The sequence below is a fragment of the Puntigrus tetrazona genome, chromosome 18, assembly GCF_018831695.1.
Source record: "Puntigrus tetrazona isolate hp1 chromosome 18, ASM1883169v1, whole genome shotgun sequence".
Lineage (NCBI taxonomy): Eukaryota > Metazoa > Chordata > Actinopteri > Cypriniformes > Cyprinidae > Puntigrus > Puntigrus tetrazona.
Window position 1 is genome coordinate 11,126,800 of NC_056716.1, and position 25,583 is coordinate 11,152,382.

At 37.9% G+C, this 25,583-nt stretch overlaps 2 protein-coding genes across 13 annotated transcripts in view; both read left to right on the forward strand.

Moving 5' to 3' along the window:
* Window positions 1-7,842, forward strand: part of trip12 (thyroid hormone receptor interactor 12) — a 36,288-nt gene extending 28,446 nt beyond the window's left edge. For 8 of the 10 annotated variants that reach the window (XM_043264391.1, XM_043264398.1, XM_043264399.1 and 5 more), the window contains 17 exons: window positions 71-222; window positions 757-914; window positions 997-1,070; window positions 1,209-1,408; window positions 1,559-1,686; window positions 1,785-1,936; window positions 2,757-2,899; window positions 2,992-3,148; window positions 3,251-3,349; window positions 3,664-3,778; window positions 3,939-4,096; window positions 4,215-4,379; window positions 4,488-4,652; window positions 4,744-4,857; window positions 5,436-5,530; window positions 5,930-6,033; window positions 6,110-7,842. In XM_043264391.1, coding sequence (XP_043120326.1) covers window positions 71-222; window positions 757-914; window positions 997-1,070; window positions 1,209-1,408; window positions 1,559-1,686; window positions 1,785-1,936; window positions 2,757-2,899; window positions 2,992-3,148; window positions 3,251-3,349; window positions 3,664-3,778; window positions 3,939-4,096; window positions 4,215-4,379; window positions 4,488-4,652; window positions 4,744-4,857; window positions 5,436-5,530; window positions 5,930-6,033; window positions 6,110-6,306 — 2,376 coding nt within the window. In that variant the 3' untranslated portion in view covers window positions 6,307-7,842. The remainder of the gene's footprint in view (window positions 1-70; window positions 223-756; window positions 915-996; window positions 1,071-1,208; window positions 1,409-1,558; window positions 1,687-1,784; window positions 1,937-2,756; window positions 2,900-2,991; window positions 3,149-3,250; window positions 3,350-3,663; window positions 3,779-3,938; window positions 4,097-4,214; window positions 4,380-4,487; window positions 4,653-4,743; window positions 4,858-5,435; window positions 5,531-5,929; window positions 6,034-6,109) is intronic. The other 2 variants (XM_043264397.1, XM_043264401.1) reach the window with 1 other exon arrangement.
* Window positions 7,843-10,251: 2,409 nt separating this feature from the next.
* The window catches only part of veph1 (ventricular zone expressed PH domain-containing 1), a 69,546-nt gene continuing 54,214 nt past the window's right edge, over window positions 10,252-25,583 (forward strand). For 2 of the 3 annotated variants that reach the window (XM_043264845.1, XM_043264847.1), the window contains exons 1-4: window positions 10,252-10,411; window positions 17,382-17,586; window positions 20,017-20,232; window positions 22,064-22,238. In XM_043264845.1, the coding sequence (XP_043120780.1) occupies window positions 17,449-17,586; window positions 20,017-20,232; window positions 22,064-22,238 (529 nt within the window). In that variant the 5' untranslated portion in view covers window positions 10,252-10,411; window positions 17,382-17,448. Of the gene's footprint in view, window positions 10,412-12,221; window positions 12,270-17,381; window positions 17,587-20,016; window positions 20,233-22,063; window positions 22,239-25,583 lie in introns of those variants that run through there. The other variant, XM_043264846.1, reaches the window with a different exon arrangement.

The following is a 25,583-nucleotide window of genomic DNA, read 5'->3' on the forward strand; positions in this document are numbered from 1 at the left end:
ATTGGGCTGTTAATTTGTAGTAGTTGCTGGTGTAATCAGTGTGACTCATTGCTTGTTATACGTGATTCAGATACCAGGGCAGGAACCTCTGGGACGTTTGGACCCAACAGAGAATGGCCCACTGCTGGCATTGGTGCACAAGATGAACAACTGCCTTAGTCAGATGGAACAGTTTCCTGTTAAAGTGCATGATTTTCCCAGTGGGAATGGCAACGGAAGCAGGTAATTCCCTCTGTACTCTCTTCTTTAACGTGGTTTACGTTTAAATTTGGCTTTTATATTCTGTATTTATCACTTTATTTATTCAAACCAAAAACTAAGGATATTTGTGACCCTGTACCACAAGACCAGTTAAAAGGGTCAGTTTTTAAAAATTGAGATTTCAACATCTGAAAGCTGAATAAATAAGCTTTATATTGATGCGTGGTTTGATACGACAGTATTTGGTTGGGATATAGCTACAGCAGCCAACGTTTAATCACAAAAGATCTATCTATCTATCTATCTATATATAATTTTTATTTTTTTGCAATGTATATGCCTCGTCAAAAATTACAATTTGATATTTATGGTAGAAAATGTACAAAATATCCTGTTTTTTGGCATAAAAGACAAATTGCTGGTTTAAAATTGTAATATTTGAAATGAAAGAGATTTTCATAAGTTTAAAATTAAATTTTTAATATGGTCACAGTCCACTTGTTTTTTTTTTATATCTTTTTCATCTCATGCTGATTGTTATTCTTTTGTTTACAGAGGTTCACAAGCTCTTAAGTTCTTCAACACACATCAGCTGAAGTGCCAGTTGCAAAGACACCCAGACTGCACCAATGTAAAGCAGTGGAAGGGCGGTCCGGTCAAAATCGACCCCTTGGCTTTGGTTCAAGCTATTGAGAGATACCTTGTGGTTAGAGGTAAACGCACACAAATCTAGACATGAGGTTCTCTAGTTTCTGAGTTCTCAGATGAGACGGCTGACTTTCGTGGTCTCTGCAGGGTATGGAAGGATTAGGGAGGAGGATGAAGACAGTGACGATGATGGTTCTGATGACGAGATTGATGAATCTTTGGTACGCATAATTGTTTTAATGAAAATATTTACTTAGTAGCTTTAAACAAATTGGCTTACTGTGCAGTATGCAATTTTTTTTTACACTGTGGACTTATACTGTATACTTTTTTACACTGTTTTTATCCGTTTCCCAAAGGCTGCCCAGTTCTTGAATTCTGGGAGCGTACGTCACAGGCTGCAGTTCTACATAGGGGAGCACCTGCTGCCGTACAACATGACTGTTTATCAGGCCGTGAGGCAGTTCAGTTTACAGGCCGAGGAGGAGCGAGAGAGCACAGATGATGAAGCAAATCCTCTGGGACGGGCTGGCATCTGGACCAAAACACACACGATATGGTACACTATTTGCACGCCATTGTCTCAGTCTTTTAGAAACTACTCGGTCGCTAATGATTCCCTTTTCTATGAATGTCATACAAGTCTGTGACCCTATTATTTGCACTATTTTGTAATCATAGTACGTGTTCTAATACGTTTGTGTTACAGGTATAAGCCAGTCAGAGAGGACGAAGAGGGCTGTAAAGACGCTGTCGGAGGGAAGAGGGGTCGCGCACAGACGGCTCCCACTAAAACCTCCCCACGAAATGCCAAGAAACAGGACGAACTATGGCATGGTAGGGAAATAACGTGTGCATTTATTTATTGATAATATAAAAAAGCTGGAATTGATCTTCATTCAGACTGTTTGATTTGTGTGTGCGTGTGTTTTCAGAGGGTGTGTGTCCCAGTGTGACAAACCCATTAGAGTCATACCTCATTAGTGATCCTCCAGAGGGCATTACTTTTGATGATCCTTCAATGGAGGTGATTCTGCTGCTGAGGGTCCTGCACTCCATCAGTAGATACTGGTTCTACCTGTACGATGTGAGTACCATGTTCAAGAACACTTCCATTCATGCAGAAGCACAGGTACAATAACAGAACTTGTATCAGAATACTTCCGTAATTATTAGTGCTGTCAAATGGTTAATAGTATCCAAAATAAGTTTTTGTTTAAATAGTGTGTACTGTGTAGGGATGCAGCGATTAGTTTGAAGATGTTTGTGTTCTCCTGAATGTTTGTATGTATGCGCAGCGCAATGTTTCATCTCACAAACCAAAATAAGACACAATTTTCTCAGGACACATGTAAAATCATATGAATTATTATAAACATTAAAATGAAAAGACTATGTAGGCCTATTTATGACAGTTAAATGAAATTATATTCATTTCCATTAACAGTTTACCTTGTGGGATAATTTTAGTATATTAAATATGCTTAACTTTTATTTACTCTCCCTTTTGTAGTATTATATTCATAAGTAAAAACCATGTTTCCAAACTCTACCCAAAGTCTAAAAGAAAATGTAAAAACCGAGAACATGAAATACTTTTGTGATTTATGTCTATTTGTTATTTTCAAAAGAGAAATACCATCATGGACGTTTACAGAGCAGAGGTCACTTTAATTCCAATGGCAGAGATGAACTTTTGTTTGTTTTTTTTATTATTTTGTGCCGTATTGTTGGTTACTGTTATTTCTGTTTCAAAAGCCAGCAATAAATAACACTTCAATATCTAGTTCATGTGATTTTATACATTAGTAATGTTGACGAAACTGTGATTATTCCTTAGACAATAATATGAATATATAAACCAAATAAAAGTTTACATTTTACATTCACCTGTCTCTTTTCCCCAGAATGCTGCATGTAAAGAGATCATTCCCACTGGTGAGTTTATTAACAGTAAACTGACAGCAAAGGCCAACAGACAGTTGCAGGATCCACTGGTCATCATGACAGGGAACATCCCCACCTGGCTCACTGAGCTCGGCAAGACCTGGTACCGCACACTCTTCAACTTATTCTTTTCCATCACGCGGTCTTAAACCGTCTATTCTGTGGTTTTTACGCCTCTGATCTTCTCTCTTCTAGTCCATTCTTCTTCCCGTTTGACACGCGGCAGATGCTCTTCTACGTGACTGCATTTGACCGCGATCGCGCCATGCAGCGCCTGCTCGACACCAACCCAGAGATTAACCAATCTGACTCGCAAGACAGCCGTGTTGCTCCACGCCTTGACAGGAAGAAGGTTGCCCTTAAATTCCTGTTTAAGCGTCTGCAGGCCATAATCGCTTCATATATGCCATAGCAGCCATAACAGCATTCTAACTTTCTCATTTTGTATGTGTAGAGAACGATAAACCGTGATGAGCTCCTGAAGCAAGCGGAGTCGGTAATGCAAGACCTCGGGAGTTCCAGAGCCATGCTGGAAATTCAATACGAGAACGAGGTATGCATGACTGACGATTAGACCAGAAACGTAATCTACACAAATTCTCGGCCAGTGCATTTCAACTGTGTCGTTTGTGTTCTTGCGTTACTGTGTTACAGTAACGAACAGGAGGCCGTACGGATGTGGTGTTGTTCTGGTAGCTCGCAATAAACATACTGACTGTTTATCACTGTTATTTCACTAGCCCATGGATTCTGTGTATTTCAGCCAGTGCTATTTTAAACAAGTCTATCGGTTTCTGCTCAGAGTCCACAAGAGTCTTAGTCAACAAGCCTTATTTGATTTATGCCTGACTTCTCTTTGTGTTTCAGGTGGGAACAGGCCTTGGACCTACGCAAGAGTTCTATGCTCTGGTGTCTCAGGAGTTGCAGAGGGCCGACTTGGGTCTTTGGAGAGGAGAGGAAGTCACTCTCTCCAACCCTAAAGGTAGCTGTCATATATTTGTCAATACTGAGCACTGTTTCCAGTGTAATGTTGGTAACATTCTACTGCTGTTCACTAAGCTTGTTTTCTCTCTCTCTCTCTCTCTCTCTCCCCACCGCCCGCCCCTCTAAACGCGCGCACACACACACTCTTGTCTTTTGAGCAGGGAGTCAGGAGGGTACCAAGTATATGTTCAGTTCCAGAGGGTTGTTTGCTGTACCGTTTGGGCGAACTACCAAACCAGCTCACATCGCCAAGATCAAAATGAAGTTCCGTTTTCTTGGAAAACTGATGGCTAAAGCGATCATGGACTTCAGATTGGTACGTTTAGTTTGCTTATGATTTCAACGACAATACATTTTGTAAACTAATTCACAAGTTTTTTGTTTCTTTCAACCTTTTGAAGTTGCTTTTAAAGTGTTTTTTTTTGTGTCTCTAGTTGGACCTGCCTCTAGGTTTGCCGTTCTATAAGTGGATGCTGAGGCACGAGTCCTCTGTCAGCTCTCATGACCTGGTCAACATTGATCCTGGCGTTGCCAAATCCATCCAGCACCTGGAGGACATCATCCGCCAGAAGAAGAGAATAGAGCAGGACAGATCACATGTAAGCGCTGGCTGCTGACTCTGTATAACACACGAGACATGAAACACTCAAAGCCAACCGACATCTGTACTGTATTTGTATTTTATTGTAACTGTCTGTATTTATCAGACACGGGAGACCCTACAGCAGGCCTTGGAGAGTCTCAACATGAACGGCTGCTCGGTGGAAGATCTGGGCTTGGACTTCACTCTGCCTGGATTCCCAAACATCGAGTTGAAGAAAGGGGGCAAAGACGTGCCAGTCACCATTCACAACCTGGAGGAATACCTCAGAGTAGGGGACTTAATAAGCTGACATGTCTTCATTCATGTAGCCAGGATAAACCGTTCTAACTTCGCCGCCCTCTTGTTCTGTCTGTCTGTAGTTGGTGGTCTACTGGACACTCAATGAGGGTGTCTCTCGGCAGTTTGAGTCATTTAGGGAAGGATTTGAGTCTGTCTTCCCTCTGCATCACCTGCAGTACTTCTATCCTGAAGAGGTGAGCGCTTTCACCAGTTTAATTATTCAGTTCACTGTAAAAAAAGTGTATATATATATATATATATATATATATATATATATATATATATATATATATATATATATATATATATATATATATATATATATATATATATATATTTGTAAATACTAGAATTTATAAGTGACACTAACAATGCAGAGTATATTAGAGTGGGAAAATTTACTTTGTACTTTAAGAGGTCATTCAAACAGAACTTTTGTGTCTAAAAACCATGAGACAGTGCTCAGGAATGGTGCAGCGTATAGCTACTGTAAACAGAAGCTGCCAAAGCTTGCCCTGCCTCTGAATTCCTTAGATTGCTCCACTGCTTTGGCGCTTATGCTGAAGTGATGCGAAACACACAAGACTGGAACGTAACGATCATGCATGGGTTTACATAGACAAACAATGGAAAAGTAGAGCATTGGAATGGAAAAATGGCCTCTAACATTGCAAGTTCACCAAAAAAAAGCTTTTTAACTGGTGCTTTTACAATGAAATTTGTATCTAATTTAATCTTTTTTTCTTTTTTCTTAAATGCTCTTCATTTACAGCTGGATCAGTTGTTATGTGGAAGTAAGTCAGAGTCCTGGGATGTGAAGACACTAATGGAGTGCTGCAGACCAGACCACGGCTACACACATGACAGGTACGTAGTCACATCTGCAATGACCTAAATACACCATGGGACTTTAGATTTATGGTCTAAAGGACTCTAGTAGGATGCTAGTTGAGCGTATTCAAAGCCATTGATTCTATCCAGTTACTGGTCATCAGACACGTTTCATATTTTATAAGGTGTTTTTTTTTTTGTTGTTGTTTTTTAATGATTTGATGTCTGGTAGTGTGTCTGTAGTGTATGATGATCAGTTTTTCCAAGTGTGTTGGAAAGTGTTTTGCGTTTTTAAAATATGATTCAATTTTCAGGTCGTGTAGCGTATTCCAGCCCTAATAAAGCTCTTACTGTGTGAACCGAACATGCATTGGCCACACAAACGTTGAGTAACATCCCCGGCTGTGTAAATGACCGATGTTGTTCTGTCTCTAGCCGTGCAGTGCGATTCCTGTTCGAGGTGCTGAGCAGTTTTGATGCAGAGCAGCAGAGACTTTTCCTGCAGTTTGTCACAGGCAGCCCCAGACTTCCTGTCGGAGGTGAGGAACCGTTTCGGTTATCAGCAGTCATGGAGATGTTCTCAGTTAATGTGACTTCCGTCTTTTATCTCCTTAGGATTCCGGAGCTTAAACCCTCCCCTCACCATCGTTCGGAAGACGTTCGAGTCGACGGAGAACCCGGACGACTTCCTTCCATCGGTGATGACGTGTGTGAACTACCTGAAACTGCCGGATTACTCCAGCATCGAGATCATGCGCGAGAAACTGTTGATTGCTGCGCGCGAGGGCCAGCAGTCTTTCCATCTGTCTTGATCTCACCTCCTGCACCCTCTCACTCAAAATGGCCTTCAATCAACTCACTGCAGAACCACACAAATCGTGACTTCTTCCTTTAGAGTTCCTCTTCCTCTTTCATTTTTTTCCTGCCCTTTTTCTTTCCTTTTTTTTTTTTTTTTTTTTTTTTTTTTTTTTTAACAAACACCCACATTGAGGCAAAATATGTACAGCCTACTTGTTTAAAGAAAAGCAGCTTGCAGAAACTAAACGATAGAACATATGAGACTTCCTTTTGACTCCTGACCGGGAGGAAAGGGTGTTATGCGACTCATCAGATTAAAAAAAAAAAAAAAAAAAAAAAGAGAAGAAAACATTTTTTTAAAGAAACATTTAAAAAAGAAACTTCAGAGCAGATTATAAAATATATCAGTAGTTGAGAGATGTTCAAGCCGAAAAAAAAGAGGAGAAAAACCTGGGTGACATTTTAAAACTTGCGTTGCTGTCTGATGTATCAAGAAAAAAAAAGGGATGTTTTTTTTTTTTCCTCCTGGTGAATGACATCTTCACTGTGTGTTCCTGTTGGGGAGGGGGCATCCATCAAGCCGGCGAGGGTTCCTATAGCTCCAAAGATCATTTGTACAGACAAACATTTGCAGATTTTGCTTATTCGACACATTTGATAGAATAGCTGTGTGCTCTCCTGCCCAGTTTCCCTTCTGTTCTGTATTAAACTCCGAACGTCTTGTTACATTTTGGTTCCACTTTGTTGTTTAATTTCTCTCTCTCTCCTCTTGTGTGTCACATTTTTTTTCCCTCCTTTTTATTTGAGAGAATTTTTGAACGCGTCAGAGAGTTCCAGTTGGTTGAATGCGGGTAGTGTTGGAAGTGTAGTATCTTTATTATATTATTATAATTATTATTATTATAATTAATATTATTATTTTTTTTTTTTTGTTTTGTTTTTTTAACCCAAGTTGAAATTGTTTTCTGGCCGACATTTCACACAAAGTGTCAGCTCCATGTTGAAAAGATGTATCCATTGTGTTGGATGAATAGACTCCTATATGGTTATAGTAGTGTGCCTCTGCTGGACTTCTGGGGACTTGAGGTCTTAATGATGGGCCTGCTGAAGTTGCTCGGCTGGTGAGCTGGGCTTTAATCCCGTAATGTAGCTGAGCACAAGAAATTCATTTAAAAGAATTGGCTGGTCTTATTTTATGGTTTCATGGCCAGATTGCATTTCAGAAAAAAAAAAAAAAAGTTCATTTAAATAAAACAAAGTTTATATGCAGTTTTCACACCCGGTTTGAGGTGGGATTGTCTGCTTTTTTTTTTTTTTTTTTTTAATTTTCTATTGTTTCTTTATTTTTTTCTCCTCTTGCTGTAGTTTATTTTTGCACTGCTGGCTTGGAACAAACCGTGGTGTGCACTGCAGTCAGTGGCCAGGAGGAGGTGCTGCTCTGCGCTCTCCTGTCCTCATTGTTCATGTGCTGGTTTCTAAGATCTGCAATAATTTACTGCATCAGGTTCATGTTTTTACCTGAACATAAATAAAGTAATTGTTTGACTCAGTCTGTGCTGTTACTGACAGAGCTTCAGTTTTAAGTTGTCGTGGGTCAAAGGCAAACGAGCAAAATACTTAAGGATACAAACTTTTTTTTTCTGAATGATCAGTATGAGTTTTTATTCTGGTGGAAAAGCACCACAGATTTAAATGTTTGCATGGAAACAAATTTAACAAGGATTCATTAATATTTCATTGACTGTGTATTTTACTTTTTGCGAATTTAAATTTCCTGTTAGATCTCTTAAATGATATAATTGGCACGACTTAAAGGAATACTTAGTTCCTGAAAATGTACTCGTCGTTATCAAATCAAATTTACTGTAGCGTTTTATCATTTGCTCTCCAATGGATCCTTTGAAGTGAATGGGTGCCGTCAGAAGAGCGTGTCCAAACAATGAATTGGATTTTGATGTGAAAAGACAAGCTTATTATGAATTATTAAAGTTAAAACACCTTAATGAGAAGTTTGTTTCTTACAAACATATTTTTACTTCACAGTACACTAATTGTTGGGCTGAAGTTTGAGGATTATTGTGATGTTGGTCAGCTGTTTAACCGACGGCACCCATTCACTGCAGAGGATCGCAGATCGAGTGATGGCATGCTAAATTTCTCCAAATTTTTAAAGAAACGTTGATTTACAGCCTAGGTGATTTGAAACAATTTCATATTTTTTATTTATTTTTGTAAACTGAATTTTATGACCGCTGTAACGAGTGTCTTTCAAGTTCACCGGGCACTGCTATTGTTACCGTCAGGAATAATATTTAATTTATAATAGTATTGTCATTTTATTTTAAAGTGCTGCATTAGTGCCAAAAAGTAAAATGGGTAAAAATGTCCAAATTTAAAACTTTATATATATATATATATATATATATATATATATATATATATATATATATATATATATATATATATATAAAAAGAAAATGTGGTTAACGTGTGTCTCGTAAACATTGAAACATAACATGACCAAGATATATTGGATATTAAATACAATAAGTCTTTACATTGTTTTTACACCTAAACTGATATTCTAGCAGGTAATATTTCACCAAAAAAATGAAAATTCTCTCATCAAAGAAGTTCCAAATCTGTATAAATTTTACACAAATGAAGATATTTTGAGTATTTCTTTTTAGCCTATACTATGGCAGTGACCCAAAACATCCCGGTTACAACCTTTCTTCAGTTCATATAGATTTGAAACGACTCCAAAGGGAAGTAAACAAAGACTTTGAATAAAGAATTGTCATTTTTGGGTGAATTTAGTTAGTAACTAACAAATCACAATAATGAATTTAATTCACACGACATTCAGGGTTACTAGTGCTAAACAGCAAGTTTGATCAATTTCTTTTAATCCTTTAATTCCAAGCCGTTACCTAAAAGTGACTTGCGTTGTCTTTTCTCGTCCAGATGAGGGCGCTAGACGTCGATTGATTGAAGTCTTTGTGTATATTAATATTACAATTCAACTTCATATAAATGCAGCAGAAATATAACAACAGTGTTTAAGCCATGCATATTTTGCGTTTAATAAAATTATTTTCACTGTTTATATGTTCCAGTCCTGTGAAAAGTTGGCAACCTGGTAAGTTTTTCAACAATTAAGACTTAAAAACGTAATATTTGAATATTATTTTCATGGAAAAAAAACTTGCTTAATGCATACACCAACTTGCATATTTTAATCTTATTTTCATCCAACTTTCTTTAAATGTATAACGGTTCAATAGTACGTTTGGTAATTATAAATTAAGCAAATATCGTAAATAGCTTTTTACTTTTACAGTTCATTTAATATTTGGAAATGTATAGTTTTGTAATGGTGAATCAATCAGTGTTTTCTCACATTCAACAATAAAAAGTTATGAAACTCATCTATAATAAAATAAATGGGTTTAACATAAAACATTAAAACAGTTGTCGATTTTAAATTTATTTTTAAAATAAATAAATGTACATTAAAATTGATTTCTAAAACATTTATCCCCAAATGAATCATTGCGTCTAAAACCGATTTAAAATCTGAATAAATATAGTAAATATAGCAAATAAAGTCATGTCATTATGTGACTCAACTTTATTTAAGATCACATGAAATACAAATGTGCGAAACGAAGAAAAAATCAATGTAAATATCTTTGATTTGGTTTGGTGAACTAAAAGATTCAAAAGATTCGTGTGTTCAGGACACAGAGAATCGCTTCGTCAAACTAACCTTAGAACTACACAGGAGTCCATTTAATCCCCACCACGTGATGTTATTAAGCTAGTTATCGTCTGATATGGAAGTGTTAAGGAAATTCGGTGAAAAAAAAAAACGGTCGAGAACGTATCAAGTCCCCTCAGAAACGCACCTGTTGCTAAATGTAACTCCAGTTTTGGCCGCGCGGCGGCGACTCGGCCGCCTACAGCTCTCCGGCGACTGGAGATAAAACTGCGTCCTGAGGGAGAAGTTGGCAGGAACGGCGAGCATCTCGCCTCGGACTCTTCATTAAAAACAACATCTCGCCTTCTTGCTTTCATATCGGCTGCGAAGATGCGCGCCGCTGGAGAGAGAAAAGGGTGAGTGACCTTGAATATTTTGAGAGCGCGTATGTGCTCGCGTGATGCTTGAGGAAACGCGCTTTTTGATATCAGCTTGTCCCGGTAAAAGTTGACCTGAGGGGCGCGAGGAACGACGCGCATTTGCCTGCGATAAGATTGAGGGAATTCGTGTGTATCGATGTGTTCAGAAGCGGACTAAGACTAACTGTTGTGGACGCGGTCTTTCTGAATGCACTATCACGTGCGACGGATCTCAATACGAAATTATCAATAGCCCAAATAAAGTTGTTTTCTTAGGCGAATGTGGTTTGTATTTTTATTCAGGCTTCCGCGGTGCGCACTGTTGATGTCCGGCGGCGGTGCTGCCGCGTAACGCCGCTCTTGAAGGATGAATAAAGCACGGCGATCTTGAATTACAATTGATGTTGCGAGGTTTCCGCGCGCATTCCACCGATCGTCACCTTGGCAACAGTTCGTGAGCGAATCGTCTTATGAGTCCGGCTTTTTTGATGAATTGAACCGGTTCACGAAACCGATCAGCCCCGAACGAGTTGGTAGCGAATCGAACTACAATCGAGCGATTCCCGAGTCAACTCACCTTATGGCCCTTTTCCAAGGACACTGCTGTAAGCTAATTCTCGAAACGGTCTTAGCGTTGTCATTAAGAAAAAAAAATATGACTTTAATAACATGATATATGAAAATGTTACAAATAAACCGACCTTGAATAAAGTTTAAACTGTATGGTTGTTTTAACAACACGCTAAAACTAACGGTACGACATAGCGTTACTGCTTTATTGCAACTTTTAGCGATTGACGTATAAAAAAATAGACGCTTGGACGCTGGAGACCACGTGATTAATGTCCGCATGAACCGAATCGTTGAATCGAACTGTTCGAAACATACAAAAGAGTTACCTTTATTTTCGCGAGATGAGGAGGCGTGTGAGTTAATATAAAAATATAAAAAGTTTAGTTTTTCTTTCTTTAATGTTCTAACACCGTGTTAAACGACTAATTTAATTTAAGTCGAAGCCGGTCCTTTCACACCGGACCTATAACAAGTTATGTGATTTGTTTTCATTGTTATTATATTGATACTCATGAAGTACCATCCTCTCTGCACTTACATGCATAGTATATTGTTTAATTAATATATATATATATATATATATATATATATATATATATATATATATATATATATATATATTTTTTTTTATGACATAAAATGTTGCTATAGCTATCAACATTTCATATTGTTAGTCAACAATCCATTCATGAAATATAATTTTCATTACAAATAGAACTGAAATAAATTTTTATTATTTCACAATTTTACCTGTTTTTTTTCTTCTTTTGCAAACAAAATCAAGCCGATATACTGAAGTTGAGTAATATTTATTTTATTTTCACATACAGTGGGGAATTTTTTGCACGGTTGTCCTTGGTTTTGGAAAAAAGTATCACATGCATTGATGCGTCAGTCTAATATACAAGCATTCCAGCCTTGCAGGCATAAACAGTGGTGAAAATGAAAAACAAAAGTTATAAATACACAGGTATTAAGTTAACCAACATCTTGGTGCAACCTCAAACTCCTCTCAGTAACAAACACGCAGTAAAGATGCCAGTGGTGAGAAAGCAGCAGTTAATAAAGCATCTGTTTCAGAGTCCGAAATGAACTTATTTTCGGTCAGATTTTGTGGAGAATGATCTTGATCTTTTATTTCACTTAACGTATATCTGTGATTTTGCAGTATCCTCTGGACTTGATGTGTTCGGACGCTGCTTTGATACTGTGATGTTTCTCTTCACACAGTACACGCTACTTCCGTTCCCTACAATGAGAGGAAGCGCTCAGCATTGGTCAGGTACCATAGAGACATTTTGAAATGTGCGTGGCGATATTTTCCTGTATCTGTTCCCATGCCATATCTGGAACTCGTCTGTTGAGAAACAGTAGTGCGTGGATGTGTGTGTGCAGGAATGAGAGGCCGTTGCAAGGAATGTGTGTGAGCATCTGTACTTCACGTGCAGCGTATGAGTTGCTGACATCTTTCAGCATTGTTCCTGTCATCCATTCCTGCGCAGCAGCTGCAGTACTGCAGGCCATAAATAATGCAACGTCTCTGCTAGCTCGTCATGCCGATTCCTTTATGAGCGTATTTAGCAAATTATAATGTTCTCTTTTTCCGTTGAGTTCCTGTGCGGTTCAGCACACTTCTTCCCGACACTTTTCTGCAGCATCTGCATAATGAGATAATGTAAATGCAAACATTGCTTGCGTGCCGGCGTGTGACCCACTTTGCAGCAAAAATGCGTGAAAGGGATTAAAAAAAATCGACATGTGCCTTTTCTTTTTGCACAGAAATTATATTTTGCTGAAAAATAATGAGACCTGTTAACATAATCTAAATTTAACACATTACTTCACTGTGACCCGGTTATAGCCAATTATTATCATGTTTTAATATTCCGTTACAATACAGCATATGTTGTACTTTGTTAATGCTTTTTTATTCTTATTTGAAAACATCACAAGGTCTCAAAACACAAACTCTAAAGGTCTTCACAATTTATGAGACACTCTTATAAGGCCTTGTTAGTGTTAAAATTCTATTAAACTGTTAAAGGGTTAGTTTAGCCCAAAATTACAATTCTGTCATGAATTACTCACCCTCATGTTGTTCCAAACCCGTAAGACCTTTGTTCATGTTCGAGATGAAATCCGAGAGCTATCTGACCCTCCATAGACGGCAACACAACTGAAATTTTCTCAGCTCTAGAAACATAGTAAAAAAAACATTGGTAAAACTGTCCGTGTGACATCAGTGGCTTAACTTCAGTTTTGCGAAGCTACGAGAATACAATGTTTTTTGGATACTCTCCAAAATGGCGAACGACGTAGCTCAGGGTAAAAAAATTGTTGAGTATATTGTCTTATTTTTGTGTTCACAGAAGAAGTATTCTCATAATGTGGCAAAGCTGAATTACTCATGTCACATCCATGTATTTACTAAGTTTCTGCATCTGGTAACATTTTAATTGTGTTGCTGTCTATAGAGGGTCGGATGGTTCTCAAATTTCATCAGATATATCTTAATTAGCGTCTCAAACATGAATGACGGTCTTGTGAGTTCATGACAAAATTTTGAGGTGAAGTAACTCTAAATTCAACTGATCAGATCCCCTTTATCTGCATCCTCTTTACTCCAAACAAATCTAAATCGACTAAAACAACCTAAGCAGTCTGGATACAGTTCTTCTCCGAACATCTGACCTTGAGGGGTATAATTTCAAGGTCGTTTATCTGGCGGGTTGCATTGTTTTGATTGCGATGGTGAAGGAATGTATGAATGGGCACTTTGCTCCCACCCTCGGCCTTGCCACACAAAGCCTCTCTTTGACCGGGAGCCTGGAGGGAAACCCGCTCCCGCCCCGTCTGGGACGGCATACACAACCCGTGTGTTGTGATCAGACTCTGGTGTGCGTGGCTGCGGAGAGAGGGGCGGGCGAACAGGTATAATGGGATGATCATAAAGATGTTCTTCTATCTGTTTTCTGCAGCCCGAGCGTCTCCATAAGGGGGCTGCGATCAACAGGCGCCCATTATTGCAGTAGAGGAGGGGGGCAAAAGCACAAAAGACTCAATGTTAGTCGAGATTACGTTTAGTTAGTGATCTTTAGAGAGGTCAAACTTTCAGGCAATCGATGGTCATGAACATGGCATGCGGTTATGGGTGATTTTCCTCTGCACTACGCTGAGCGGCTTCTCTATGCTAGGAGTCTTCTTCATTATTCCTAGGTGCTGGATGCACCAGTTGCGTGAAAGTTAGGCCCTTTTATGCTAGTTTTACACTACATAACCTAAAGCGCATGTCACATGACCATTCATGCAGGTCCAGTTCCCCCCATAGTAGCTAAAATGTGACATGTATATATTATTATGTAATCAAAATTAAAATTATTATTGCTTCTTTTTAATGATAATGTACAGTATTTGCACCAAAACATTGTAAGGATTTATGCTGATCATTCAAAACCACACTTTGCCAGGGTGTTTCCAAACTTTTGGAGGGCAATGTATGCGTAGCTTTGCTATTATTTAGATCTCAGATGCGCGTGCATGCTTGGAACAATTGGCCATCTTCTGGTTTTGCTAAACGTCAGCGCAAAGAACCTGAGAAATCCAAACATTACCATCTGTACGTTTACAGGATATCTACTCTGCTATTATTACTATATGATAAATGTTAACTCATCAAGTGCATTTGATATATTATCATGTTTGGGTTTTGCTTCAGACATTTCTTAAATGCAAAAAAGTGGTTTTAAAAATATAACCAATGTATGACAGATATTTATTGTATTTGATTATTAACACTAAATAATTTGCAGAAATACAGAATCCAAATGTTATTTTACATGCAAAAACGCGCCGGATGCACCAACTGTGCGAAGGTTAGCTGCGATATAAATTGACAAAAATGTTCCACTTTTGTACTGCTAGATATTTTTATGTTTCACCGTTAGGCCTAGCTGGAAATCTTAATAAATAAATCCTTAATATTTACGGCTTGCAATTTTCAAATGTAGATTCTGAAAGCTATTTACATTTTAGTGGGAACTTGCTACGTTAGGCAAGCAGGTACACTCACAGAATAAATTTTAGGGCTGCATTTGACTAAGGATTTTTCCGATCGACTAGTAGCATGTGGGACCCGTATTTTCAACTCAACTTCAGTGCCAGCTGAGTGCAAACCAGGTAAATTCTGGAGGTGGTATGCTTTTCCTTCTGGCGCTTTCATGTGTAGGCATTGTATCATAGCGCATGCATGTGTGCACTGAAGCGTGTGTATGCCAGCATGTTTTTAAAGACTGCATTCCTGAGATTGCTGAGCCGTATCCTGAAGATTAATTGTAACTGAATTGTGACTAGGTGATTGTTTAAGTGACCAGACCCAGTGACCTGCTTTCTGTCTAACACATACAGAACTATCTAGTTACAAATTAAGGGGGTCATCATTTGTTTGTGATTATATACTAGTTTTAGTTAGGGTTGGCCACCCCACTCATAACATTTTTACGACCACATTGAAGATGTTTTTGCGCAAATGGTAACGTCTTTAAAGATCGAATGTGAAATTATTGCAATAAAAAAGTATATTTAAAAACTACTGTTAGTTGAGATTAATCACAATTCATTTCAGAAAAATGCGATTGATTAGTTAATTTTTTTTCGATTGACAGCACTAGTAAAAACATGTCCCAAAGTTGAAAGTTGTAAATGGTGGAGAACGCCTTATGCAAAGAGTCCACCAAATTTTTCACTTGGAATGACAAAAAAAAGTCTACTGTACTGTATTCTTGTAGCTTCATAAAATGAAGGAATATTTATTTTAGGGTAAACTATCCCATTAAACATAAATTTAGAAAAATGTTCAATTTTCAGTTAATTAGCGATGCTTTTTGATTACCAGAATGTATAATTGTTAATGTATAATAAAAAATACACAAGGCCCTATGAATATCTGTTGTCACTTATATACATTTGTGTTGTTGCATACTCTAATAAAGCTCAGCTTACAAATGAAACATGGATACGTAGTTAAAGGAACAGTTCACCCAAAAATGAAAAAAATTCTGTCACCATTTGCTCACCTTTGAGTAGTTCCAAATCTGTATGTATCTGTATGTTTGTTACCAGGCTGATTTGGGTCACCATTGACTTCCATAGTAGGAAAAAAAAATACCATGGAAGTCAATGATGACCCAAAGCAGCCAGGTTAAAATATCTTCCTTTGTGTTGATGACAGGATTTGAATTTTAAAGCATTTTTAGAGTGAGACAAGTATAATTGCTGCGTAAGCAGCTGTACGTTGTATTTTCTTATCTTTAAATAGAGCCTTACAGACTAGTGGCCTGTCGTGCTTACCCAGTTAAAGTCATTGGGTTTGTATTTGAGCATTAATGGTTCGGTCAGACCTCCAAAGGGTCCGTGAGCGTTCTTGCTGTGGTATCCTAGCGATGCTCAGCTCCGGAATGCAAGGACGGGGTGTGAAGCGCAGCTGTGTTGTCACCTCCTTAACGACTCTAACATGCCATTGGATGCCTGCCTCATAATGCCTTTTGATTGGCAGGACCTCTGATCCATTTGGATCACTGACTGATGATAGAACAAACAAGAGGCCCAAGACAGGGATCTTTCTTCATTGAGTTTTATTTTTTTATTGCCAGATTGTTGTTCACCGCTGAGAATATTTTAAATCCCGCTGTTTCAAACAAGAGATTTGCCGTTAAGGAAAGCTGCATGATATTGTAACTTTGCAACACAACCGAAATAAACTACTGACAGTCGGCCTGCATGATGCAAGCTGAGTAAAACTGATTCGGTAGTCCTTTCTGAGAAGTAGCTGAACACATCAGTTTTCAGATGTGTATCCGTGTTTGTAGAGTTTGTGACTGAAAGTGTGACATTTTACACTCTTTAATGAATGATGGAGTCTGGCAGGTACGGGTTTAACACATTACAGATTAACAGAGGTTTAGCTTCACTCCGAGGAAAACACAGGCAGAATTGTTTTCGGAGAAAATTTTACAGGAAACTTGACACAGCCTGGAATTCCATCCAGGTTCACTTTAGAGGCATAAGACATTTTTTACACAATACAAAATATTTGAAAGGACCAGTGAAAATTTTAATCTCGACTTTGCTTATTCAACTTTAACTTATTTTAATAATAAAATATAATCACATTATAAAATTTTTGCCATCTGGATGTTTTTTGGGTAATACTTTCGAATTTTTGGTGAACTATTTATAGTTTTTAAAGATCAATAAAATTTACAAGGTCAATGAAAGTTTACAAAGTAGGTTTAAATGCACTGATGTCTTTTTCTTGTGTTGTCTCTCACTACCTCCTATTCCCTGAATTCATCTTCCTTATAGTTGTCTTTCTTCATTGTCTTTCTTCACATTTCAGGGCCATGTCAAGTCATCGTGGTAACACAGAGCAGGGGCAGCCTGCTCAAGTTTGAGCCTGTCCCAGAATGCACCAGCTGTTCCGTCTAGTGTTGGGACAGAGAGACCTGTCCCGTGCAGGAGACCTCTTCTCTCTGGATGACAGCGAGATTGAAGACTGCCTGTCCCAAGCCTTGGAGGAAATCAAAGTCATATCCTGTTCACCAGTGAGTACTCTGATCATAAAATAGAGTTTAAAGGGTTCAATTAAAAATTTTGGATTTTCTCACAGAGATAGAGAATCCAGAGCACTTATTGACCGCAGCAGCCAGGATGAGTTGAATCAAGGTGGTAAATGAAAAAGGAAAACTTCTGGCAGGTCAGAGAAGGGAAACAGAGGAGATCAGACCACTAGGCTGACTCTTCATTTGATACCCTCATCTCTGGCGAATTGCTTGGAGAGACATCCACTTAATGATGACCAGCCTGGACTTTCTCAGAGACCTAGAAGATCCAGAGCGCTTACTGACAGAAGCAGACAGGATGAGTTGAGTCAAGGGGGTAAACGGAAAATGGCAGGTCAGAAAGCAGAAAAGGAAAACCGAGTCACCACTCTGATTCAGCTTCTTCAAATTACTTGATATCTGAGTTTTATTTACCTGACTTGCATAATGACCATGCTGGACCTTCTCATCAAGAGGTCAGAGTTAAAGCGTCCAGTGCGCTTGCTGGCCACAGCAGTCAGAATCTGTCAAGATACAGAAAAATAAGGGGAAAAAAAGCCTCCGACTGGCCAAAAACCCAAAGCAAAAGGAGCAGATCAGCGCCACTGCCTGAAACGTCATGTGATTCCACTGGGTTTTATGATTCAGATATCACTTTTACAGGAAACCTTGTTTGGTGATGTGGTAGAGTTGCATGACTAATATGGTCAAATAATTACAAGCTTGATTCAAATAGCCACACTTCAAATATCTGATTTACTTCTAAATGATAATGATGAATTTATTATTTATGAAAATAAAAGCACGGTGTTTAACTCAAAATTCAAGCATGATTCAGTCTAGACACTGCTATTCTTATCAGCATATTGTGCATTGCAGTTCATTTAAGTAACCTAATACAAAATAAACACTAAGCGACTAAAAATCATTACTGGTGAGTATGTGAAATGCTTGGCTAGTATTTTTTTTATAAATTCTATTAACACAACCACCAGTGAGTGTGTGACTAAAACAAAAAACAGTTTATTGTACAATAGTTATGTTTCTGTCATAATTATTCAGAGTTAAACTTTTATTTTGGCAATTTGTCATAAAGATCTTTTAAATGTTAATGTGTATTTTTTTTCTCAAATAGTGAAAAGAAAGTGAATAACAGAGCAGCTCAGAGCAATTTTATATGAACTGTATTCATATATTTAGATGAATAGATGGAACCGTAAGCGTTACAGAGTTTGAGTTTGTGTGATAGACGAAACCATACCACTCATTCACAGAGACACATGCAGACTTATAATGGACATGTACTGACAGGCTGTTAGATTAATCCACATTGAGTTGAAAAGACAATACTGATATGATATTATTTATTACCCAAATAAGGAATAAGGATCTATTATTAATCGGTTGTCAAGAAAAGAAAAACTGTGGTTAACTGCCAAAATATAAGCTTAATTACTTATTATATACAAATGTTTTAATTTCTTTATCTGAAAATATAATAAAAAGTTATTATATAGTCATAATGAATGGGTTTTCCTTCCTTTTTCTCCTGATAACTTGTTTAGTTGATTTTATGCCGTTAAAGTAAAGTGAGAGAGCATATGGCTTGTTCTGGCTGATCACTGACCCTGTCTGCACTGCATATCTGAATAATTTGAATAAGGTGACCTCTCATTTTCACACTTGGCATATTTTAAATTTAAATGAGAGAAGTTTGAAAGGAATGTTGGTGTCGCTGAGCGTGATAAAGCCAGTTCCTCTTGCCTCGTTGGGCTTCTTTGTTCTGGCTGGCTTTTGTAAACAGATTTGGGCTCATCCAGCGTCTCAGGGGTAGCCTTCTCTCATTCTCTCTTCGTCTCATTCTCTCTTCTCTTGTATTTCTCTCTCCAGGGCCTACAGTGTCCTCCTTTCCACAGTCACTTGCATAACATTATCATTCCGAACATGCCACAACACAAAGATACAAAAATATTTGCTACCAAACTTTTTAGTTTAAAGCAACTTTATGTTTTGAGAAATGGAAATAAACTTCATTTTATAATTTTTTTAATTTTATTTAAGCGAGATGGATGCAAACCAAAACATAAGATTTGTTTAGTTAAATGGATGATAAATCTGGCATCAGTGCAAAAAAAAGAGCTATAAACAAAAGGTTTAAAATAATACTACACATAAAAAAAAATATAGATCTGTTAGAATGACCCAAATTATTGCATTATTGCGAAATAACCAATATTTAAACTTCAGTGAAACTGACTGCACATTAATTTGGCATTTACACACAGTGTGGTAGAACTAAATTGCTCTCATTATAATCAAAGTAGTTTGCAGAGTAGACTAAAGTTTTCTTTTAGGTGTCAGATTCATTCAAATGAAGTCAATCTTAAACGCACGTCTCTTTCATTCAGTTACGTGATTTGTGCTTGGTTGCAGGACTACTTGACCAATGACAACGACCAAGCGGTGGTGGAGATCTGCATCACGCGCATCACCACAGCCATTAGAGAAACGGGTTCGATCGAGAGGCACGGAGCAGCTCTTGTGTCGTTGTGGGAGTCTTGTCTCGAGCATAACCTCCAGCCGCAGGGGAAAGATGAAGACACACCCCATGCCAAGATCGCCTCCGACATCACCAGCTGCATTTTGCAGGTAGAAACAACACGCCAGAGCACGCAAATGTTACAAGCAACAGTTAGACTTAGCCTCAAATGTCACACCCATGGACCATTGGCTGAAGGTCTGATGCATATAGCACACTTATCTAGAAACAGTTGTCTTCTGATTGGTTAAATTGTACAGGATTTCCAGTATAAGATGTGTGTGTTGTGGTCTTTAACGTTACGCCTAGAAACAAAGATGCTGTCGTGCCAAACCCCTCAAGAAAGAAGAAAGCCATCGTGTTTAGAACTGTGATCAGGATCAACTAAATGCTGGATTTATGTGATACAAAACATAACAAACTGTAATTGGTTGTTTTGACACGTCGGTCAAACGGTCTCATGGGCGGGACTTGGCCAATGAATGCTACCCTGTATTGGTTACGCGAGACTAGGGTACAGTTCCTCTGTGCAGATCAACCATAAACATAAACATAAAAAAAGTATGAAGTCTTCACTAAATAGGTTCATTGACATTCATTGACATTCATTGACATCAGCCAATCAGATGATGACTTCAAAACCTCAGAAGTGAATTTCATTCTGACGTCTACAATTATAATGACTTTCGCTTCTGAGAACCCCAGAAATCTGAAAAGGCTCCATATTTGTCATTTATGAAGCAATAATTATACTTATTCTCAGGGAATCTAGTGGCATGTTTCAAAATGGAACTGACACGCCTGACAACCGCAATTAGCCGTAATCTCTTTTTAATTACTTCTGTTTCACAAAGATTTTTCACAGGCATGACACAGTTTCTCCTGCTTCCTTGGATATTTGCTACTCTTTCCTTCCAGTGGATTTCCCACATCCTTCTGCTCAACGACTCCACTCTCTCTATCTCTTTTTCTCTCTCACACACATGCACATTCACTTACATAATAAGCCGCATATGAATCTTAGAGCAGGGCTTAGAGAGATGCTGAGCTATAGTGATGCATTCTGGGTAGTGGTGGAGATCAGTATTCATTAGAGAACTGCAGCTTGAACAGTCTTATGCCTGAGTTCTTCAGAACTATTTGTGGAAGGGCTCTTTGATCTGAGCAGCAGTCACATATTCAAGTGGGTGTTTTATAATTAGCTTGGGCTCTTTGGAAGTTATTTGCCCTACGTCATGCTTTTTCAAGTTTTAATTCCGATATTTAAGGACCAGTTCCCTTCAGGCAAGAATGTAATAATTGGCCCTTCTTTATACAGTAAAGGATTTTTTTTTCATTTTCTACAGAAGAAATTAAATTTAGACTCATACCATGTCTATAACAGCGTGTACAGTAATTAGATCCATAAACATTTTTGAATAATTCACTAATCATACTGTTAAGATTTTTTATTAAGATTTTATTTTGACCACATCAAATGTAATTGCTGTGTAGCAGTGTAATGTTAAAATCACTACATTTCTTTCAATATCCATCTGATTTTCCAGCTTCATTTACATCTTCTACACTAGGGGGCAGCAGAACATTTCACATACTTTCTGTGTTCAGTTTATTTTAAATTGTTTGAAATGTTTAGCGCTGTCTTTCATGCCTTACATAGTATCTCTTGCTATTTTTACTATTTTATTATTAATTCAATCAACTAAGCAGCCAGCTAACCCATATGTAATCACTCCCCGAATCTATTAAATCTTTATTGGCATACAGAATTAGCACACCTTGGTGTATTGATTTAGCTTTGTTTTAATGAAAATTCTAATTTAGCATCTCAGTTCTGGCTTCAGTGTTTGTATTGGTCATAACTAGTAAACAGTGTTTTAATTGAAAGAATCTGTGACCTTAAAGGCAGGTCTAAAGTCGGGTCGATTTGTTATTTTCCAGAATTACAACAGGCCTCCAGTGATGGCATTAGCAGTCCCTGTGGCGGTGCGGTTCTTGCAGCAGGGGAACCAAGAGCTAAGCAGAAACATGTCCAGCTACTTGTCGCTTGCTGCCATTGCTAAAGCTGAACTCCTCGTGCAACACACTGAGGCCATCACCTGCAGCGTGCTGGGAGGTAGGGGTTCAACACGGGGTCCGGGGGTGGGAGGTCATTGCAGGTCACTGACATGCCATAGACACACACGGGATCCTTTGGGTTATGATGATTTCACCCAGCTCCACATGTTCCTGGATCAACACAGCGACGTAATAGTCACACTGTGTCCTAACCAGGCATGGCATGTTAAAGTTACTAGTGATGAAAGGCTTTTTTTAATCTTTCTTTTTCATTTAAATCAGAGATACTTTCCCAACCAGCCACAAATGCATTAGAAAGGAACATTTGACATAAGGGATGCTTCAGTTCTTTCAAAATTTCAAAAGAACACATTTTGAATGTTGGTAACCAGTTTTTGTGACTATTCACAGACATAAAAAGAAAGAAAAACTTGCGTTACACAGAGGAAAGTTTACTTGGAGATATCTCATCCTCACTCCCAATTTATTACATATTTACACTTGGTCAGGTTACACCCTTTTAATCCATCTTGTAAATGACCTAGGAACTAAGTTTCACATAAAGTGGAAACTAAATGTATGTTCCAACTTGAATTATACAGTCGCAAAGAATCTGTATCAGTATCATTGACCATAAGCATCACCTGACCACTGAGTGTAGTTTGGGCTCCTCCTCAATACAATATAATGTTGTCTTTTACACATTCAGTTTTTTCAGTAGTAAAATGCTATTTTACAGGAGAAGCTGAATCATGTAGACAACAGGTTAAGTAAAAAGATCAATATGCAATAGCTTTATAGTTATTTTTCGAGCTGACTGTTGAGCTTATGCGCATCAAATGGCTATTCTAATATTTATTCTAAAGTTGCATTATTACATGGCAATGTTCACACATTTTTCACAGTTTGAACAAGCTTTTACATGAGACATTTCAGTAAGTTGTATGTAGTATCTCTTGTAAAATAGCCGACCTTTTGCTCTTAATTCATGTTCATTATGTACTGTAGTGAGAGAACATAGAAATGTACTATAACTAGAAAAAGATCTAATGGATTTGAATTTCACTACGAATTTGGCATCATTTTAAAGCACATACTTTGTTTATTAAAAAAGTAACAAAGCTTTTTGCAATTACTGGACAGCAAGTGTGCTTCAAATAATATAAAGTTCATGCATTAACAGAACACAGCACAAGAAGCCATATCAGCAATGATTAAACGGGAATTGTTAATGATGTTGCCAGTATCCACACAACTGACAGCATTACATTTAAAGTTTGTTCATAAAATATATATAGTCACCAATGGAGACCTCAGCAAAAACTTGACGAAAATGTATATTTTTGGCCCGACTGTTTTATTTGCAGTCTAGAGCCCTGCTACGCCAGTTTTCTATTTATTCTATACAGCCAAACTTGTTGCATTGATCCTAGTTATGAAACACTGTTAGGTGTAGCATTGGGCTGGGGTGGTTAATTGATTCGGTTTATGCCTGTTTGACTAGTATATTGTTCCAGGACCAACAACAGATTTTGATCCAGGAACACGTCCTACTTGGCAAAGTCAGTGTCACCGTATGCTGTATTTGATTACGCAGTAGAAAAGAATGGTGAGTCATGGAAGGTAAAAACAATCATATTCCCCATGATTCAGTGCTTTCCAGACTGTGCACCTCATTGCCTTTGTGGTAATTAGAGAAGCAGCCCACTTGTGCCTTCACAAGAATATCCACACATACAGAGACCAGTGACTGTTTAGTTTCCACAGCACTGGTGTGCCACCCACAGCACTGGCGTAGTGTAGATGACATGTGGTCTTCCTGGCCCGCAGTGTGTGGTTCTGGTTTTTGGTCCCAAAACCACACAGTTAAATGGGTCATTTAAGACATCTACAATGAAACAAACTTTATTACATCCATTGTTCTGCTAAGTTGATTGAAGTACATGTAATTTATTGTTTTTTGAATGAAAGATTAGCAATTTATTATGAGTCATACAAGGAATGGATGGTATATTTAACATAGTACATGTGCCAAAGTACACTATCATGTCAGCTGTTAAAACACTCCACTCACGCAAATTGTTGCCCATTGAAGATAAAGATCTCATTGGTGTGATTCTACTTCTTGTGCTAAAGCTCTGTCATAAAGGAATGGTCAGTTGTTGGCCAGCGTCATCAGAGACAAAAAAACAAACATGGCTTCATTAGGGAATAGTGTGAGTGTGGTCAAATTTACATTGACCTCAGTTCATTATCATATATTGTAGTTTGGGTCAGCCGAAGGACAACAGTATTGTAAGTCTCTTTTAACTGAGCCACAGAATTAACAGTAAAACACTGAAATGTTGGTATAGCTTGTTAGAAATAAGTTTAATAATATGATATTTTCATATTCTGCAACATTTTTATACATTTTTATAGTTGGATGGATAAATTTGTACTGTCTAAGAGCTACAAGTCATATGTTCTCTTAAAGAGATCACCTGGAAAAGATTTTGTTTTTGTGTTCTCTTTGACCACCTGGCATGTTCATTCCTCAGTCAAAAGATGATAGATATAATTTTTTGACTATCTGCAAATAAAAAAACGGCATTTGAATACTAAACCTTACAAACATTGCCATCTTTTAATATATACTTTTTGACTCGTAAGCATGGCACTGCAACATCACAGTAGCCTGAGAGCAACCCCATAAGCTCTTTTGTTTTGGCTTCCTGGTTTAATATTTTTTACCCCAGATAATTAAAAGAATTACCACAGATCTGAAATGTTATTTGAGATATTTGTTTATTCAGCAAATAAGTGTATGTCCATCCAATCCTGCCACTGTGGTTACTTTCTACATTCAGTTTTTGCATTCAGCATTCTGCTTCTTGCCAACACAAAAAAAATATGGCCTCAGATGAAGAAGGTCTCTCTTGGGTTTTAATTTGTATTATTCAACTGTTCATGGGGGTTCGAGATGTAAATGAAGTGCATTGTCTTAAAACTGGGCTTGCTGCTTTACCATCATGTTCATCCAAGAACTTGTTATGTAACTCTTAAGTTTTGAAACTGTCATGACAACTTCCCAGGTTTTTGGAGCCTGAGGTATAGCCAACAGTTGGCTGACCAATACAGCGAAGCAGCTTGAATTGCAATGTTTGGGTTTCCATATGCCCTGTGCATTGTGTGTATATATGCTATCAGGCCTCCCTTGATTACATCTTGTGCCATCGCAGCACTCCAGAGGACTGAGTGGGAGAAGAAAGCTGATACGAGAGTTAGCAGAACCTCTGGAATGAGTCCAGCCTGCATTGGAGATAGAAAACAGAGCACTTACCCAACTCACTCTTTCTCAAAATCTACATAACACTGTACAGGAAGGACACAAGAAGTCTCAAGGAATTCCTGGTCCACATTT